This window comes from Myxine glutinosa, chromosome 13, assembly GCF_964187855.1.
Source record: "Myxine glutinosa chromosome 13, kmMyxGlut1.1, whole genome shotgun sequence".
NCBI classification, from domain to species: Eukaryota; Metazoa; Chordata; class Myxini; order Myxiniformes; family Myxinidae; genus Myxine; species Myxine glutinosa.
In genome coordinates, this window is record NC_136273.1 from 5,984,037 (window position 1) to 6,002,228 (window position 18,192).

The 18,192-nt window shown below is 44.5% G+C and overlaps 1 protein-coding gene across 3 annotated transcripts in view; it reads right to left on the reverse strand.

The window, feature by feature from the left end:
- Window positions 1–9,060: 9,060 nt before the first annotated feature.
- Window positions 9,061–18,192, reverse strand: part of LOC137438541 (E3 ubiquitin-protein ligase RNF13) — a 238,389-nt gene continuing 229,257 nt past the window's right edge. For all 3 annotated transcript variants that reach the window (XM_078767045.1, XM_068133673.2, XM_068133674.2), the window contains 5 exons: window positions 16,465–16,552; window positions 16,069–16,174; window positions 15,713–15,806; window positions 10,572–10,652; window positions 9,061–10,228 (listed from right to left, as the gene is read on the reverse strand). In XM_078767045.1, coding sequence (XP_078623171.1) covers window positions 9,636–10,228; window positions 10,572–10,652; window positions 15,713–15,806; window positions 16,069–16,174; window positions 16,465–16,552 — 962 coding nt within the window. In that variant the 3' untranslated portion in view covers window positions 9,061–9,635. The remainder of the gene's footprint in view (window positions 10,229–10,571; window positions 10,653–15,712; window positions 15,807–16,068; window positions 16,175–16,464; window positions 16,553–18,192) is intronic.

An 18,192-nucleotide genomic window follows, 5' to 3' on the forward strand; every position in this document is an offset into this window, starting at 1 on the left:
AATCGAGGCTGTCAGAAGATGGTGCCATTTTCTCTGAGGCAAACATTTTAACTTATTACCGATCAGCAATCGGTGGCTTTCATGTACGATTCTCGGCATACTCAACACATTAAAAAATAAAAAGATATCGAGATGGCGGATTGAATTGGCAGATTATTATTGTTTTGAGATCATCTATCGACCGGGCCGTGATAATCTGGCAGCCGATGCGTTGTTGAGACCTGTCTGCTCGGGCATGACGGCCGACGACCTGCGAGGCATTCACAAAACTCTAAGCCACCCAGGTGTGACGCGCCTGGCCCATTTTGTTCATTGTCGTAAGTTGCCTTTCTCGGTGGAGGATGTCCGACGTAAGTGCCGTTCAGGTCCTGTGTGTGCAGAGCTAAAACCACGTTTTTACAAACAGCCTACAGGTACTTTGATTCAGGCTGTGTGGCCCTGGGAAAGGTTGGATATTGACTTCAAGGGGCCTCTTCCCGCATCGGGTCCGCATCACTATATCCTCACGGTAGTCGACGAATATTCGAGATTCCCCTTTGCGTTTCAATGCACCGATATGTCGTCCTCTAGGGTCATCCGATGTCTGCGACAGCTGTTTCTAATGTTCGGATATCCGGCTTTCATACATTCTGACAGGGGCGCTGCTTTTATGTCACAGGAGGTTAAGACATTTCTTCTAGAACGTGGCATCGCTTCTAGCCGGACGACTCCATACAATGTTACGGATTCGTCACTTCCGTTGTTGTGGTTCTCATCCACTGTAAACATTTTTGGTTGCATGTACTATTATTGTTATCGTTTAAGTGAATTGGAGATAGCTGTTTTCAAAAGGTAAAAAAAGTTAGTGTTTTAAAATAAACCGGAAACCGGATCGGGAACCGGACGACAAAAAAGAAGAGGACGAATAAGAGGAAAAGGAGGTGGAGCGAGTGAGGTCGGAGAAGGAGCCGAGCTGCGTTGAGGTTTTGAGCAAACGCTGGCGAACGGGGGTCACAAGTGAACTTTGGGTTTCCTGCGACAGAGTTGTTATCGCTGTGACAGATAAAGCTGCGTGACAGGTTTTACGGTCGATTCCGAAGAGAATCATTGGAGTGCCGTTATGTCTCGAGAACGGACCGTTGGCCATTTTGCCTCGCGCCTGATTTCGCATCGCTCCAGGTTTTTCACCTCGCTTCAACCATTTCAACGCATCCAGCCCTTAACCTGGTGTGTGTGTGTAACGTGGATTTTGAGTGGGAATTTGCGGTTCGTCGATTGGGAGCCGTTGAACGTCCATACCCGAAGGTGTGATTTCCCAGTCGCCTCTTGAGGGTACCTTTGCCCATCGTTGGCAGTGTGACTGTCAACCGAACGGGATTCTGGTCTCGATACAACATCGTTCTGACGATCACTGGAGCGTGGATCGACTTTGGTTTGAAGCTGGAACAGAGACATTCGGAATGTTCTTTTCGCTCACTTGGAGCACAGTGAGTTATATTGTACGAAACTGATGGTACCATCATGGGAATGATATATTGGTTGTACAATTGATTAATATTATTATTGTACTGTTATTCTTGTGTGACCTTAATACAATACTTGTTTGTAGGTAACAATTGGTGTGGTTTCACCATTGATCTTTGACACACAGAATAACACATCTTTCTGCCGTGACTCCTCTCGGGGCTCGGAGGTACACCGTGACCGGGGTTCGGGGAGGAGCACGTAACAACCCCCAAGGAAACGGTAAGGTCGAACGATTTAATGGGATTGTATGGAGGACTGTGGCCATGGGATTGAAGACTCGGGGGTTGGCCCCTCATCAGTGGAATATGGTATTGCCCGACGCGTTGCACGCTATACGTTCCCTTCTCTCCACTGTCACCAACGAGACTCTGCATGACAGAATGTTCCGCTATGAAAGACGTAGTGCGAATGGGCAATCTTTGCCAAGCTGGCTCTCTGAACTGGGGCCCGCTTTCTTGAAACGTGCGATACGACACAGCAAGTATGATCCGCTGGTGGATCGGGTGCAGGTGTTAGAATAACCCGGAATATGCACATATTCGTATGGTGGACGGCAGAGAGGCGACCGTTTCGGTGCGACAACTTGCACCCTGTGGGGAGGGTCCTCACCCAGGTACGAGCGAGGGAAATGTGGCGGAGCCGACTGGTAGTCCGATCAGGGCTGATCCAGGCTGAAACGCCAACTCTTGGTACCGGAGCGGTTGCTCATATCCCAATATTGCCCAACATTGCTGATGCCAGGGTCCTCAAGAATGGTTCTGGCAGTTATCGCACCCGTGTTGGCCGTGAGTCGAAGGCCGGCGCATTTGGGGTGGTAGGTTTAATTATACTCACCTAGTGAACGCCTGATTATTTTGCTGCAATATATACCTTGTGATTCCATATCATAGTCGATGCTAGCTTGCTGAAATTTTAATTGGAGGGTGAATGTGATGAAATGAAGGAGAAGATCCTCGTTGTAATTCCCTCTCTAGTGGTGAGCTTCCCTATAAGAGGGACGGCTTTGGGAATAAGGGATTACTGTGCTACTAAATGTGACTGGACTTGAGTTGGTGAGTTGTATAATGTTGCTTATGGGCTTGATTGTGATGTGCTCAGGAATTATGTTTTGGAGTACTAATGTATTGCTTATTCTTGTTGTAGATGATGTGGAGATTGATTTGAATGAAGCTCTATATCTTGAGAGGTTGTGGGTTGAAATTCTACCACATTGGTGGCCGGCTGAGTTTTATAAGAACATTACGGAAAAATCACAGGGAGGCAATACAAACCGGGGATTATTAACCATAAGCCCAATAATTAATTAGCACAAACCACCCTCCTTATGGTGACATGCAAACACTCTTAACCTGAACATTTACCCTGCTTATGTACAAGTACATCGAGATGGGCTTCTCCTTCTTCGCATCACACGGTCCATACTAGAACCTCCACATTCCTACTTTTCGAAGGTATTTCATGACTCTACCCCCACACACGTAACAATATATTATTTAACAACACTGCCTTTTTCTTATTCTCTGTGTTGGTTTACTTTTATCTCTTTTTATATTTCTGCTTGTTATTGCCACAGTTGCAGTAGTTTCTGGAATCTGCGTAAGCCACAACTTCCCAACTTGTCACACTTCCTCTTGATTCCTCTTTATTAAACACACTTCTCTTATCTGAGTAATGTTTCTCTTGTAAATGCAACATAACCGTTGTGTTTTAATTATGGCGAGGAAGCCGAACATCTGATCATGGTTTAGTCATCAATGATAGGTTAACATGCATATATATATAGTTAAACCTTGTTTATCTGCAAATAGAAAGTCATAGTTTCTCATTTTCTCCAATTGTTTCTCAGTAAAGGTAGAATAGCCTACACCTGCAGAATGAAGATCGTAGGATTTACTGGCAGTTTTTATGGAGTTCATAAACAAGGCCAAAAAATGTCAGACGTATAACAAAACAAAACAAACAAAAAAAAAAGTTGTAGTTGGGAAATCCATGATATTCAAAATGGCTGGCACCCCACCAAATAATATAATCACTCAAAAGGTGAGGCTCAGGTGCAGAATCAGAGCTTTGCTTTTTGCCAGCTCTACTAGTTGGTGGTGCTTTCAATCAGACAGAAACTGTTTAAATGCAAAGCATCAGGAATGATTTGAAATGGAGCAATGTTATATCGCCACCTGGAGGCGGTTAGGTCATTTCCTCAGGGCCATTGGTTGTTGTCATCTGGTCAAGTCTGCTGGTGGTGGTTGTGTGTGTGTGTGTCGTTGGTTGTTCTCTCCATATGCGGGTTTCAGATGGTGGAACGGAGCCCTCCCAGGACCCAAAGTATGCACCTCCTCTTCGGTAAGGGATCACGGTTCATGGACTAACCTGTTCAACTTTTTCAGAGTTTTATTCCAAGTTCTCTTTTCAGGATCGTCACCGAACCCCGGATTGCCTCCAATTGTAGTTCATTTGTGGTAATATTCCCGGGGATGGTTTTTTAAATCTCAGTGAGGTTCTTCTTCATCATTGCTGTTGCTCCAATTATCACTGGTACAATTTTGATGATCTTCAGCTTGCAAGATCTCTAGACCTCATTTTTGAGGTCCTGGTATTTGGTCATTTTCTTGATGTCTGCGTTGTTTAGGCCAAAATCGCTGGGTACCGATTGATATCTCAATCATCAATGCTGTCTTTTCCTTTTTGTTCCCGAGTACAATGTCCGGATGCAATGCTTTGTTTTCTATGTTCACGCTCGATGGAATCATCAGGTCGTACGTGAGCATGACGTCCTCATTTTCAATGATTGCCCTTGGTTTGTGTTTCCATGAGTTTTCTGGTACTGGAATGTTAAATTTTTTGCAGATTTGCCAATGAATCACTTTGCATACTTTGTTGTGCCGTTGTGTGTAAAGTTGTTCTGATAATAGTTTTTGTATCCTGAGAGCAGATGACTAGCACTTCCCGATTCTGTCTTGCAGAATCTATACTTGTCCATCTGGCCCAGTCCCGCCATCTTTTTAAATCCATTGTGTAGTTTCCTTGATCTTGGGCATTTATTATGATTCGTTCGCCGTCCCAGTTGAGCTCACCTCTTTTTAGCCATTCCAATAAGCCTTCTTTGTCTATCCCCGCTCTGTCCAATTCTTTTTTGTATTTTCCGCTCTTTTGTCATTCTCCAAGTTGTTGGTGTATATTTCTTTTTATATATATTTGTCTTTTTTGCAATTTCTGGGGCTGTATTTGTTGCTGTTTCATTTTCCTGTGCAGCATCTTCTATTCACACCTGTTTTTTGAAATTCTTTGCAAGGTGAATTAGGGATACTTTTTCAGGTTTGGAGGTGAAAGAGGGAAGCACAACAACAGTAGGGAACAGGGACATCAGGAGATCTGTGGAAGGGAGAGGGCTGGGGCTGGGTACACGGGATAACAAGATGGACACGACAAGGACTTTTAGAAAAGAAAACAGGAAATTTGAAGGAGGTGGATTAACTTGGGTAGAAAAGATCAAGGTTTTGGATGGGGGGAGATGTGAGATGGTGGTGAACAGCTGTTTTGAAGACCTGGAGGGAGGAGAGGGATTGAAGAGAGTGTGGGAGATTGTTCCAAAGGAGGGAAAAGAGAGGAATGAAAGAGTGAAGGTGAGCAGAGAGTCTCGATTTTGGCAGTTTTACCAGAAGAGGGTTTGCTGGCAAATCTTGTGCGACCTGAAGGAATATTTGGGGGACAGAGCACAGACAATGCCGGAGAGGAGCAATGGGGGAGCAATTCCGGAGAGGAGTCGGTAGAAGACAGAAAGACCACCAACCTGCCTGCAGTGAGAGAGAGAAAGGCCCTCAGAATCAGCTTCATCACGGGAGATTCCAATTATTCTGAATGCTTTGGTTTCAACCGCGTGAAGCCGAGCTAGGTGTGAGGCGGGAGCACCAGCCCAGAGGGGAGAACAGTATTCAATTGAGCTGCAGATGAAAGCCTTATCTGTGGTGAGGAGCTCAGGTGTGCCAAGGAAGGACTTCGCATGACAGATGATGCCCAGTCGGCGACTGGCTTTGGATGTGGTTTTGTATGGTTTTCCCAGGAAAGTTCATGGCAGATAGTGAGACCCAAAAGCTTGAGTGACAGAACTTCTTCAAGAGGATTGTTGAGAAAGTATATGAGAGGGTTGTCCAGACGGTCGTTTTGGAGAGACAAAGTGAGAGTGTGAGATTTATCAGGATTGAAAGACATGTTCCACTTGTTTGACTAGTTTGTGATTTTGTCCAGGTCTGCAGAGAGTGAAAAGGCTGCAGCCTGCCGATCTGAGGTTTGAGATATGGAGCGGTAGAGAGTGGAGTCACCAGCAAAGAGATAGTGACGATTTTTCAGAGAGTCGGATAGATCATTGATGAAGACCTGCCTGCTCATTCTCTCATGCCTTGAGGAATTCTAGCATGGACAGGAAGAGGAGATGAGAGAATTCCATTTAGAACCATACTTTGACTATGACAGGAGAGGAAGTTCGCGGTCCATGAGTGGAGATTTCCATGGATACCATAAGGAGAGTTTGGTGAGCAGGGCTGGATGCCAGACATGTCAAGGGAGATGGCTCCGATTTCCTGTTTGGCGTTGAGTGCTCCCATCCATTGTTGAGAAACAGAAGCAGCATTTCCAGGATAGCGTGACCTAGTCTGAATCCAAATTGATGATCTCAGATCAAGCTATTGGAGAAAAGGAAGTATTTAATGTTGGACGTGATGGATTCCATGAAGAGCGCTCGCCAAGCAGCTTAAACACTCAAACAACTGTTGAGATGCCTTGAGTGTCTCACAATATCCGAATTAGACAATTGAACACTTTTTCAATCGTCGGAACTGCTGCTGAAGTCAATTTCGCAGTTAAAAATTTGCAATTAGGATCAAGTGAAGAGATTCTGCATCTTTGCGGGAAATAAATAAAGGCATAAACACAAGCGTTTATCAGCATTGCGAGGTATAAAGGAATATAGCGAATCGTCGGTATGATGATCAGCTATATTACCATTCATATATATGAAGTTTTTTTCCACAAACCAACCTGTTCTGAGGCAAGGCATACTGGAGTTGAGTGCACAAAATGGCAGAATTAAGCTCAGGGACCCCCCAAGCTGAGCGACCTGAATGTAGGTTTACCAAAGGTAAACTTGTTTGTGTACATTATCTTTGGAAAAAAAAACACACGCAAACACCCAGTTTTCATTCATGCAATCCCTAGGAGGTCGAGAAGCATGCAAAGTTTGGGGCCACTAGGTTTCGTGTTTTTGGAGTTATGGAGGAGCCTAACACACGACACACGCACATGCAGCCTTTTATTAGTCCCCTACTGGTGTACACCGGAGGGGAATATAGGTTTGCACGCCGTCAGTCCGTCAGTCCGTCACGCAAAGAACAGTTTTCCGGGCTTTTTTTCTAAACGCTTAACGCTAATGATTTCATGGTTTCCTTAACGCTTGGCACATGGTTTCCTCATGATAAGTTACAGATCAAGTTCAAACTTCACGACGTTTCGATCATTTTTGACAAAGTTATGGCACTTTGAACTTTGGGAATTCTGATAATTCTGATGATCCTTAACTCAGTGCCATTTTAACTTTTAATTTCCTTTAAAAACCAATTTCTCTGCAATAATAGGACCGATTGAGATCAAATTTTGACCATAGGAGGGACTCGGTCTGTATAATATTTTAATGGTAAATATGACGTCACAGGTCACGTGGTTCGGCCGCCATATTGTTTTTCGTGAAAACACGAAAACCCCTTTTTCTCTGCAACGGCTGAACAGATCGAGGCCAATCTTTGCAGGCAGAATCGCATACCCATGACGAACAAAAAAGTCAGCGAACATGATGTCATGCATCACATGATTTCAGAGTTATGATGTTTTTAAGCATGAACCTTTAAAACTGAGCTCCTCCCTCATTTTTGATCCAATCAAGGGGAAACCTCACAGATCTGTTCAGCATGTCAATCTACTAAAATGTCCTTTTGGAATTTGCGATAGGGCACGTGGTTTGGCAGATATCGTTAATTAAACGAAAGTATTTTTTAAAAATGGATATCTCGTTTATTCTAGAGTTCTCCTCAAGCCGCACCGGGCGCCCTCAGCCTCGTCTCGCGAATGTCAACAGCGCGACACAGCGCGTGCTTTTGGGAGGGGCGGAGCCAAGCCAAGCAACATATATATACACATCGATCATTGATCGTGAACCGGAAAATATAATAAATTACTGATATTTAGCGAGCGACTTGAAAGGTTCTTTGTCAACAACGTATTTATGGTGCTTCTGCTGACCTGTCCACAAGGTGTATAAATCGAAGTCCCGAGTGCGAATCACAGGTGAGCCTGTCCTGAGGTAATTAGCGATTGGGAACGATTCAGAATCTGTGGGTGAATAACCCTTGGTAATTTCCCCAACAGTTTTCCGGACGACAGACTGCCGGTAGGGGACATGTATTGTAGCGCAATACTCAGAATGCTTGTTTTCTCGTGCTTATGCTGACCTGTCTGCAAGGTGTATAAATCGAAGTCCCGAGTGCGAATCACAGGTGAGCCCGTCCTGAGGTAATTAGCGATTGGGAACAATTCAGAACCTGTGGGTAAATAACCCTTTGTAGGAGAAGGTAACCGCTACACCTTGGTAATTTCCCCAACAGTTTTCTGGACGACAGACTGCCGGTAGGGGACATGTATTGCAGTGCAATACTCAGAATGCTTGTTAATATAGGTGTGCTGGTTGAATTTAATGCAACTTATCTACAACTACAACTAGTGGCACGGTAAACCTGTCAATGGCAACTAGGTTACCTTGGGCAAAAAACAGAATATATTTATTTTTAAAGACTGAAAGAAAAAGTATACCGTTCAAAGTTAAAGCAGGAAAATAGCATTTCATTTTCGATTCAAATTTAACACGTTTATTTGAGGATATTTAAAGCCAATATTTAAAGTCGAAAGAGATCACGGATCTACAGACTCGGTGGAGTAAAGCTTAGCGCGTCTGCTCCGAGTCTGGAAGGTCGGCGGAACGAACCACAACGCAGTCATATCAGACTTTGTACAATGGGACGTGCTGCTTCCTTGCCTGACGCACGACATTTTAAAACGATAGAGCACGGATAAACAACCATAGGGGCAACCATTGCACAGGCTTTGATTGGCCCAATGGCTTCTTCCTGCGTCGATGGTTCGTGCAAGGGAACTCTCGTAATATGCCAAACAGGATTGCACCCAGGTAACCAGCACCCAGGTAACAGCTCAAACACCAACCTTTGTTTAAATATACGAGGGATTTCTAATATCTAAAGATATATATCTCTACACACCGGTGCAGCATCAGAAAGGTAGTTAAAAGTTGGCATCTGAGGTCACCTGGCAGATGCTCATTTCAAAAGAAAATGAAATTGAACGATTGTTATGAAATAGAACAAAATAAACCAACCCGTGTAGATCGTCGTGAGAAGTGCTGAATGAAGAATGGATTACTTACCTGACCGAGTCAACAAACTGCTCCCCTTTCCCGTTTTTCCAGATGATAGTCCTTCCTTCAACAAACAGCCAAACTGAAGGATGACAAGTCTTTATTGGAGGTAAATAAACTATATAACAATTCCATATTATACAAAATGCGTGATTGATTTCAGAAGAAAGGTGTAAAAAAAAAGAAGGTACATGGATAGAAAACAGCTGGTGGAGCCAAAGGGAGTGCGATAGGTCATGGCCGTTGCTAAAACATTCTTCTTTCAATGTTTTATGGTAAATGTTACAAGTGAGACTTGGATACAACGGCAAGGTTTGTCTCTACCCTGTCGCAGCACGTACAGAAGGTTCCACATCTCCAGAATGGAGGGTAACTACGGTAAAACCATGCCAGAAGTTTGGCTTAGCAAGGCTTTTGGCAGCAATTTTTAAATCAACGAATTAAACAGTTAAACGCGTCCACATGTTACATGACAATGTGGACCGAGTGAGTTTACAAGATTTTGCTTCTCCGAACACTTACCCTTTAGGTTTCACTGGTTCATTCATTCATTCAAAAAAAAAGAGACACCAAAATGGAGATGTTGGCATCATAAATCACAATAAAAGAAAGAAAAAAAACCCATAAATTGTTCAATCAAAAGGTTTTTTTCCACGTCTCACACAACCTGTTGGTCATCATCGGCACTTCCTTCGATACAAATTCTAACTTCAGCATCCTGCTCATTCTCTGTGTGAAGCTCATTAGCTCTGCTTCCTCTCATGCTGTCTGGCCTTCCCCTGCATTCATCTCCATTATGTCTTCTTTCATTATCTTCCACTTGCCTCATTCTCTCATTACTCACTCTTACACCTTGTCTACCTGTATTCTCTCCCAAAGTGCCTTGGACCCTTTCTGCCTCAACTAACGCCCTAATTTCTGCTAAAAGTCGGTGATCCTCTCCATGCTCGCCTTCCACAGACTCAGGAATACTCATGTCAGATTCAGTGTCGGAGTCACTATCATAAACTCCAGCAGCGTGATTCTCAGGTGTTTCGTGTGATCTCAACTGGTTTCTTGCTTCGCCCAGAGAGCCAAAAGAACCCCGTGAGGAGCTGAGAAGTGGTGTGCGCTCCGAGTCGGTGTCAAAGTCTGAATCTGTGTCGGACTGGGATTGTGAGCCAGGCAGGACTGGAACTACACGGCGCTTACATATAGGGCATGTCCTCTTGGATCCTGTAAGCCAAGGGTCGACGCATCGGCTGTGGTATGCTGGGATAGGATTCAAGGGTAAGAGGGAGCGAGAGAGAGAGAGGAGAAGGAAAAAGTGAGTGAAGGGGAGAAGGAAAATGACAAAGGGGACGCAAGGGAAAATACGGAGGAGGGGGGAGGTAAAGAAAGAAGGGAGGGGAGGGGGGCAGAGAGAGAGGGGAGAGGAAGCAAAAAGAGAGAGATGTTTAAAGGGAAGCAGGTGAGCAGTGGAGGGGTGGAGAAGAGAGAAGGAGGGGAGGAATAAAGGGATAGAGGGAGTCGAGTAGAGAGATGGAGAATATAAGAATTTTGAGAGCAGTGTGGGAAGCTTTACCACCTGCGTATAATTTGCAATGTACAATACCGTGCTGGCAAGGTAGCAAGCGAAGTTCTTCCCCCTCTTCATACTCATCCAGACAGATGGCACACACCTCAAATGCATCTCCTGCACGCACCGACAGCATGTGAACACTTAAAAACACACCTCTTTACAAGGATACAAAACACAACTTAATTTGCTCTTTTCCTTCACATTGATGTAATGTTTATGAAGCTTGGATACAAATCACACGCATGGCGATAGACTACTGGTCCGAAACTCATCTCCGAAAACACAAGGAGACACGGGTGCCCTTTTACTTTTACATGTCACATGCCATTACAGACATGTCATGTGAGAAACCATGTTGGCACGGCATTAATGGCATATCCCCGGGAGAGGATAAAATTGGTAAAGTTGTCTAAAGCAGGGGTCAGTAAACAGTAAACACACACCATGCCAGATGTACAAGGGAAAGTTACATGTCGTAATAAACAAATGAGTTGTAAAATAATGATTTTATTTGCATTTATACCAATGTAGTCGCTGTTCCTGTCACACTTTCCTCATCCCCAATCCTACCCCCAGTGAAACCGACGGATTTATTTAATAGTGGTGGTGGTGCAGCACAAGTATGAAGGGCCAAGTGGCTTCCTCTTGCATCAAAGTTCCTGGTTAAGATTTATTGGTCTCATATCGATATGATATGGTCACAATCTTCACCGCAACCAACCGACATTATCAGGTCTTGTATTTGTGTGCAGCAGAATCGCTTCCTTGTTTCATGCAATATAAAGACAGCAATTCAGTATGTTCCGTGAAGTTCACAGAAGGGAAGAGCAATGGGAAAATCCACAATGGATGCTACTTCCATATTTACCGACAGACAGACGTTCTCCCGCCTGGCGGACATGTGATCACGTTAACATGCTTGCAAGCTTTTGCACCAAGACAACTTCTTCAAATTATCTACCATGGGAGTAATTCACATAATGGAGATTACAATACATTAGAGCATCGCACCCCATCCGGATGAAATGGCTGAAGAAACGAATCAACATAATCGGAATAGCACCTCACTTCCCTGTAATCGCGGCTTGCGTTTCTGACGACGAAAATATGGAAACTTCCATAGGGGTCGTTACAAAAATACAGATTTGTATGCTGCATCATACAAAAGGAGGGTGAAGACTTTTAGTTTGCAACTAGAACAGCACTCTTCGGCATCACGACGTCGACTGATATGCGTCCGCCCACATTATTACATATTTACAATACTTGTACCAAGTTTGATTTTAATCCATTCAGCTGTTCTCAAGTTATCACATTTCTACCTGACATTACCTATGACTTTTGACCTCTTGACCCGAAAATTTAATCAGTTCATGTCTACATCATCATAAATATCTGTACCAAGTTTTAATTAAAATCCCTTCAGCTGTTCACAAGTTATCACATTTTTACCTGACATGACCTCTGACCTTTGAATAGAAAAATCTAATCATTTAATCTTTACATCATTATACATACCTGTACCAAGTTTGAATTAGATCACTTCAGCCGTTCTCAGGTTATAGACCTAAAACAGACTTTGACCTTTGCCCCCAAAATCTAACCAGTTACTCTTTACATCATTATACATACCTGTACAAAGTTTGAATTAGATCACTTCAGCCGTTCAAGTTATAGACCCATTACAGACTTTTACCTTTGACCTTTAACCTCTTGAACCCAAAATCGAATCAGTTCATCATTACATCATTCTACATCATTCATCATCATTGTTACCTCGGAGACATGCTGAATGGAGAAGGTGGATCAGACTCGGCAACGGTTGCTGGAGTGATGTGCATGGAAGAAGTTTCGGGAACTGAGTGGCGTGCTGATGAGGAGGGGAGTGTCGTTGAAGCTGAAGGGAAAGGTGTATGCTGCATGTGTGAGAAGTGTTATGATTTATGGGAGCGAGACATGGGTAATGAACGTAGAGCAGCAACGAAGGCTGGAAAGGGTGGAAATGCGAATGGCTCGGTGGATGTGTGGAGTATCGTTGAGAGAGGAAGACAAATGATGAATTGCGAAAGATGATGGGAATAGAGCCTGTGATTGATGCTGTGAAGAGGAACAGGTTGAGATGGTTTGGTCATGTGTTGAGGAAGGATGAAAGTGACTGGTTGAGAAGAGTGATGGAAATGAATGTAGAAGGAAGTGGAGGATGGGGAAGACCGAGAAAGACTTGGCTAAAGATGGTCGAATAAGAAATGCGGGCAAGGGGGTTAAACAAGGGGAGATGCAGAAAATAGGGCAAAATGGAGAAGATCGTCATGGGACCGCAAGGCTAACCCCCGCTCTTGCAGGGAAAAAAAAAACAAAAAAAACCACCTTTAGAGGCCATTTTTCCCCGCAAGCGGGGGTTGGCCTTTTTCGGGAACTGTGGTTGTTGTTGTTTTTCGGTCCCCTTTTTGAAGCAATGTTTTACGGCCGGATGCCCTTCCTGACGCCAACCCTTTTTGCCGCCTTTAACGACAAGCAGGGAATTACCAGTGAACTGGTACTCAATTTGCCGACCTCGGAAGGATGACAGGCTGAGTCAACCCCCCTGGCGTTAATTCAGCGATTGACCGGGATTCGAACCCAGGATCCTAGGATCCTAAGCCGGCACCCTAGCCGCTAGCCCAACACCAGGGTCTTGCAGGGAAAATGGCCTTAAAATGCCCGTTGTTGTTGTATTACATCATTCTACATAGTAAGTATACCAAATTGGTTAGAATCCCATCACTGGTGCACAAGTTATCGTGGTAACAGGATTTTTACCTAACATGACCTCTGACCTTTGACTTTGTGACCCCAAAATCTAATCGGTTCATCTTTACCTTATTATACATACCTGCACCAAGTTTGACTAAGATCCCTTCAGCCATTCTCAAGTTATCGCGGTAAAGAAAACCTATCACGGACGGACAGCCGGACGGACAACCTGAAAACATAATGCCTCGCCAACTTCGTCAAAGGAGGCATAAAAAGGAAATTGCATTCCTTATATAATATTACAGGAGGGGACAGAGAATACAAACTCCCCCTCGCTCCCTCCCTCCTCCCACAGCCATTAACACCACAACGGGAGTTGTGGGAGATATGTTGAAGGCAGCAGGAAGTTGGGGTGTGAAGAGAATGACAGAGATCTGTAATCTGGTGGTGAAAGAAGGCCGCATTCCAGTGGATTGGGAACTGAGTACCCTCGTCCCTCTATACAAGGGGAAAGGTGACCCTCTGGAGTGTGGCTCGTACCGAGCGATAAAGTTATTGGAGCATGGAATGAAGGTATTGGAAAGGGTGTTGGAGAGGAGGATGAGGAAGAAAGTGAAGATCGACGAAATGCAGTTTGGATTCATGCCAGGAAGAGGAACGACAGACGCACTTTTCATTGTGAGGCAGTTGTAGGAGAAGTACATGGAGAAGAGGAAGAAGTTGTTTCTTGGGTTTGTTGATCTGGAGAAAGCATTCGATTGGGTTCCACGCAAAGTATTGACATGGGCATTGAGGAAGTTAGGAGTGGAGGAATGGTTGATCAGAGTAGTGATGGCAATGTACAAAAGAGCGCGCACAGCTGTAAGGACGAAGGACGGGAACAGTGGTGAGTTTGATGTGAAGGTGGGAGTGCATCAGGGGTCGGTACTAAGTCCACTACTATTTGTAGCTGTGATGGAGGTGCTGGCTCAGAACGTAAAGGAGGGTTTACCGTGGGAGTTGTTGTATGCAGATGATCTGGTGTTGATTGCGGAAAGTATGGATGGACTGAAGGAAAAGATGAACACGTGGAAGGAATGTATGGAGACAAAAGGTCTGAAGGTGAATATCGGAAAGACGAAGGTGATGGCAAGTGGTAAAGCATGTGGTGAGGTGGAAAGAACTGGGAAGTGGCCCTGTGCTGTGTGTAGGAAGGGTGTCGGAGTGAACTCCATTCAGTGTACAATGTGCGCTGAGTGGGTTCATCAAAAATGTAGTAGTCTGAGGGTCATTAACCAGTGTGGCAGCTACATTCAAATGTAAGGTGTGCACAGAGGGAGCTGCAGATGGAGGAAATGTTGAGTTGGATCTTGGAGACGGCGTGAAGCTGGAAGGTGTGAAAACATTTTGCTACCTCGGAGACATGCTGAATGGAGAAGGTGGATCAGACTCGGCAATGGTTGCTCGAGTGAGATGTGCATGTAAGAAGTTTCGGGAATTGAGTGGCGTGCTGATGATGAGGGGAGTGTCGTTGAAGCTGAAGGGAAAGGTGTATGCTGCATGTGTGAGAAGTGTTATGATTTATGGGAGCGAGACATGGGTAATGAACGTAGAGCAGCAACGACGGTTGGAAAGGGTGGAAATGCGAATGGTTCGACGGATGTGCGGAGTATCGTTGAGAGAGAGGAAAACAAATGATGAATTGCGAAAGATGATGGGAATATTGCCTGTGATTGATGCTGTGAAGAGGAACAGGTTGAGATGGTTTGGTCATGTGTTGAGGAAGGATGAAAGTGACTGGTTGAGAAGAGTGATGGAAATTAATGTAGACGGAAGTAGAGGACGGGGAAGACCGAGAAAGACTTGGCTAAAGATGGTGGAAGAAGAAATGCGGGCAAGGGGGTTAACAAGGAGAGATGCAGAAAATAGGGCAAAATGGAGATCGACATGGGGACCGCAAGGCTAACCCCCGCTCTAGCAGGGAAAATGGCCTTTTAAAATGCATGTTGTTGTGTTGTTGTTGTATTAACACCTGAGCTGTTGCAAAACCGAATATCTAGTCATGATTGGTTGTACCTGAACCTAACAATGTCAGTTTGCCTAAAGCACACCTGTTTGTCCTCAAAGCACACCTGTTTGTCCTCAACCATCCTGTTGTCATTATGCAAACCCTTTCCAAGAGAGGAAATGTTCATGTTTTCAACAATCCTCAGGAAGAAGAAATTGTTAAAAGTTTTTTAAATGTCTGAGCCTTGGTCAGTTGGTATCGTGAACAGTGTCCAACATATCCACGACATAAAGAAAACTTGTATCCGTTGAAGGACAGTTAATTGGAGCACTTCCATATGCAGAATTAGAACCATAACCTTATGATGATGTAAAATACAAATTTCTGGAATTTTCTTCTATTTCACAAACTGCATTCCTTCTGCCAACACAAAACCAATGTTAAATTGCCTCACCCTTTTGGAATGTGTGCGTCGGAATCTGCTGCAACTGCTCGCGGCCCAGACGGCTCCTCCGCACCCTCGTGCGATCCCTCGCTAACCTAACTGCCTGAAAGAGAACACAAGATCACTCATGAATAGCTTCATCGACACCATTACTAACAACTCCACTACTACCCCCACTACTACCCCCACTACTACTACTACCACAACCACAACTACCACCACCACTACACTACTACTACCACCACTACTACTACTACCACCACCACCACCACGACCACTCACCTACCCCAAACTCAGCCATTTCCTCTCTGCTCAACATCATTCCTCCACACACAAGGTTAGCAATTGCAAAGTGACTCACTTACCATGAAGATAACCAACACCAAAAAGGATATTCCCACAATGGCAAGGAAGGGAATGAGGTAATACTCCATTGGTATCGTAAACTCTGGATTGAGCAGTAACCATGACCTGGTTCAGATACAAAGTAACAATAAACACACCTACATTCCCATCGAAGCAACAGAGGTACTTTGTTATTTTTAATACGATCACCTGCTTAATGTTTCTAAAATCCCCCCACAAACACTGCAGTGGTATTTGTGATGAAAATAAAGTATTGTCGGACCCCGCTATTCACGAGGGATACCTTTCTGGAAAGTGCCGCGAATAGCGGACAGCGAATAGCGGAACCGCGAATAGCGGGGTCCGACTGCACTTTATTTGCTTGTAAAAAAAATAAATAAAATACTAACACTCACCCAGTGCCATATGTGTAGTCAGACAACAGAGTGGCTGTTTTCTGCCCAACAAACACAGAAGGGATATTGATGTTTTTCCGCATAGTTACTGAAACACATGGAACATGCCATCATAATCATCATCATCGTCATTATGCACATTCAGTACCTGGCTAATGCAGTGTGTCTGTAGATCAAGGTGAGAATTTAGAATTTGGCAAGAGTACGGGCACATGATGGCCTCATCTTGTCAAAACAGTACTGTGAGATCTTTGTAATCCATCAGTGAATGTTAGCAGATGGTACACCATCTCATCCGGAGAATGGTACACTCTGACAGCTCCACATCTCATCCAGAGAATGGTACACTCTGACAGCTCCACATCTCATCCAGAGGATGGTACAAATTGGTACACTCTGACAGCTCAACATCTCATCCAGAGAATGGTACACTATGACAGCTCAACATCTCATCCAGAGAATGGTACACTATGACAGCTCAACATCTCATCCAGAGAATGGTACACTATGACAGCTCAACATCTCATCCAGAGAATGGTACACTCTGACAGCTCAGCATCTCATCCAGAGAATGGTACACTCTGACAGCTCAACATCTCATCCAGAGGATGGTACACTCTGACAGCTCAGCATCTCATCCAGAGAATGGTACAAATTGGTACACTCTGACAGCTCAACATCTCATCCAGAGAATGGTACACTATGACAGCTCAACATCTCATCCAGAGAATGGTACACTATGACAGCTCAACATCTCATCCAGAGAATGGTACACTCTGACAGCTCAACATCTCATCCAGAGAATGGTACACTATGACAGCTCAACATCTCATCCAGAGGATGGTACGTTCAATTAAGTAATGCCCTGTCTGAAACTGCAAAGAACCAGGATAAGAGTCAGCTTATACAGTATGAAGGTGAATAATAAAACCAAATTTATTACATATCAACCTAGCGATCACAATCTTCAAGACAGGTGTTCACCACTACCCCAGGTCATCCCCCATCCATAGCCATGATCTCTTTTACCCGAAATGACCCCATTCCCAAGCAATCCCTTTTTATCCACAAGCTTTTTGAAAAAGAAAATCCCTTCTCATGATGATCAAAATGTAATCAGCTCAATCCGTCCATTCGTCACGCTATCTCCTCCTAAACGGTTGTGCAGAAATTCACCAAACTTGGTAGTGATTATCACCACATGGCACAAAGGTGCAAGCCCCACCCCCTGACCCCTGGTATAAAGTTTAGCCCCACCCCCTGACCCCTGGTATAAAGTTTAGCCCCACCCCCTGACCCCTGGTATAAAGTTTAGCCCCACCCCCTGACCCCTGGTATAAAGTTTAGCCCCACCCCCTGACCCCTGGTATAGAGTTTAGCCCCACCCCCTGACCCCTGATATAAAGTTTAGCCCCACCCTCTGACCCCTGGTATAAAGTTTAACCCCACCCCCTGACCCCTGGTATAGAGTTTAGCCCCACCCCCTGACCCCTGGTATAGAGTTTAGCCCCACCGGCGACATTGGGCAATGCATGAAATATATAACGATCTTTTGGATTTCACCCCTGGGTTCATGCCCCAGGGGGTGGCGGCTTAAGGTCACAGGGATCAAAACGGGGGAAATTTTAAAATTAAAAATTTGATACTGGGTCATTCTTGGTGGAACATTTTACCATCTTTAAACTTTGCTTTAGGTGGAAAGCGTGGGGATTTGCGATAGGGCAACAT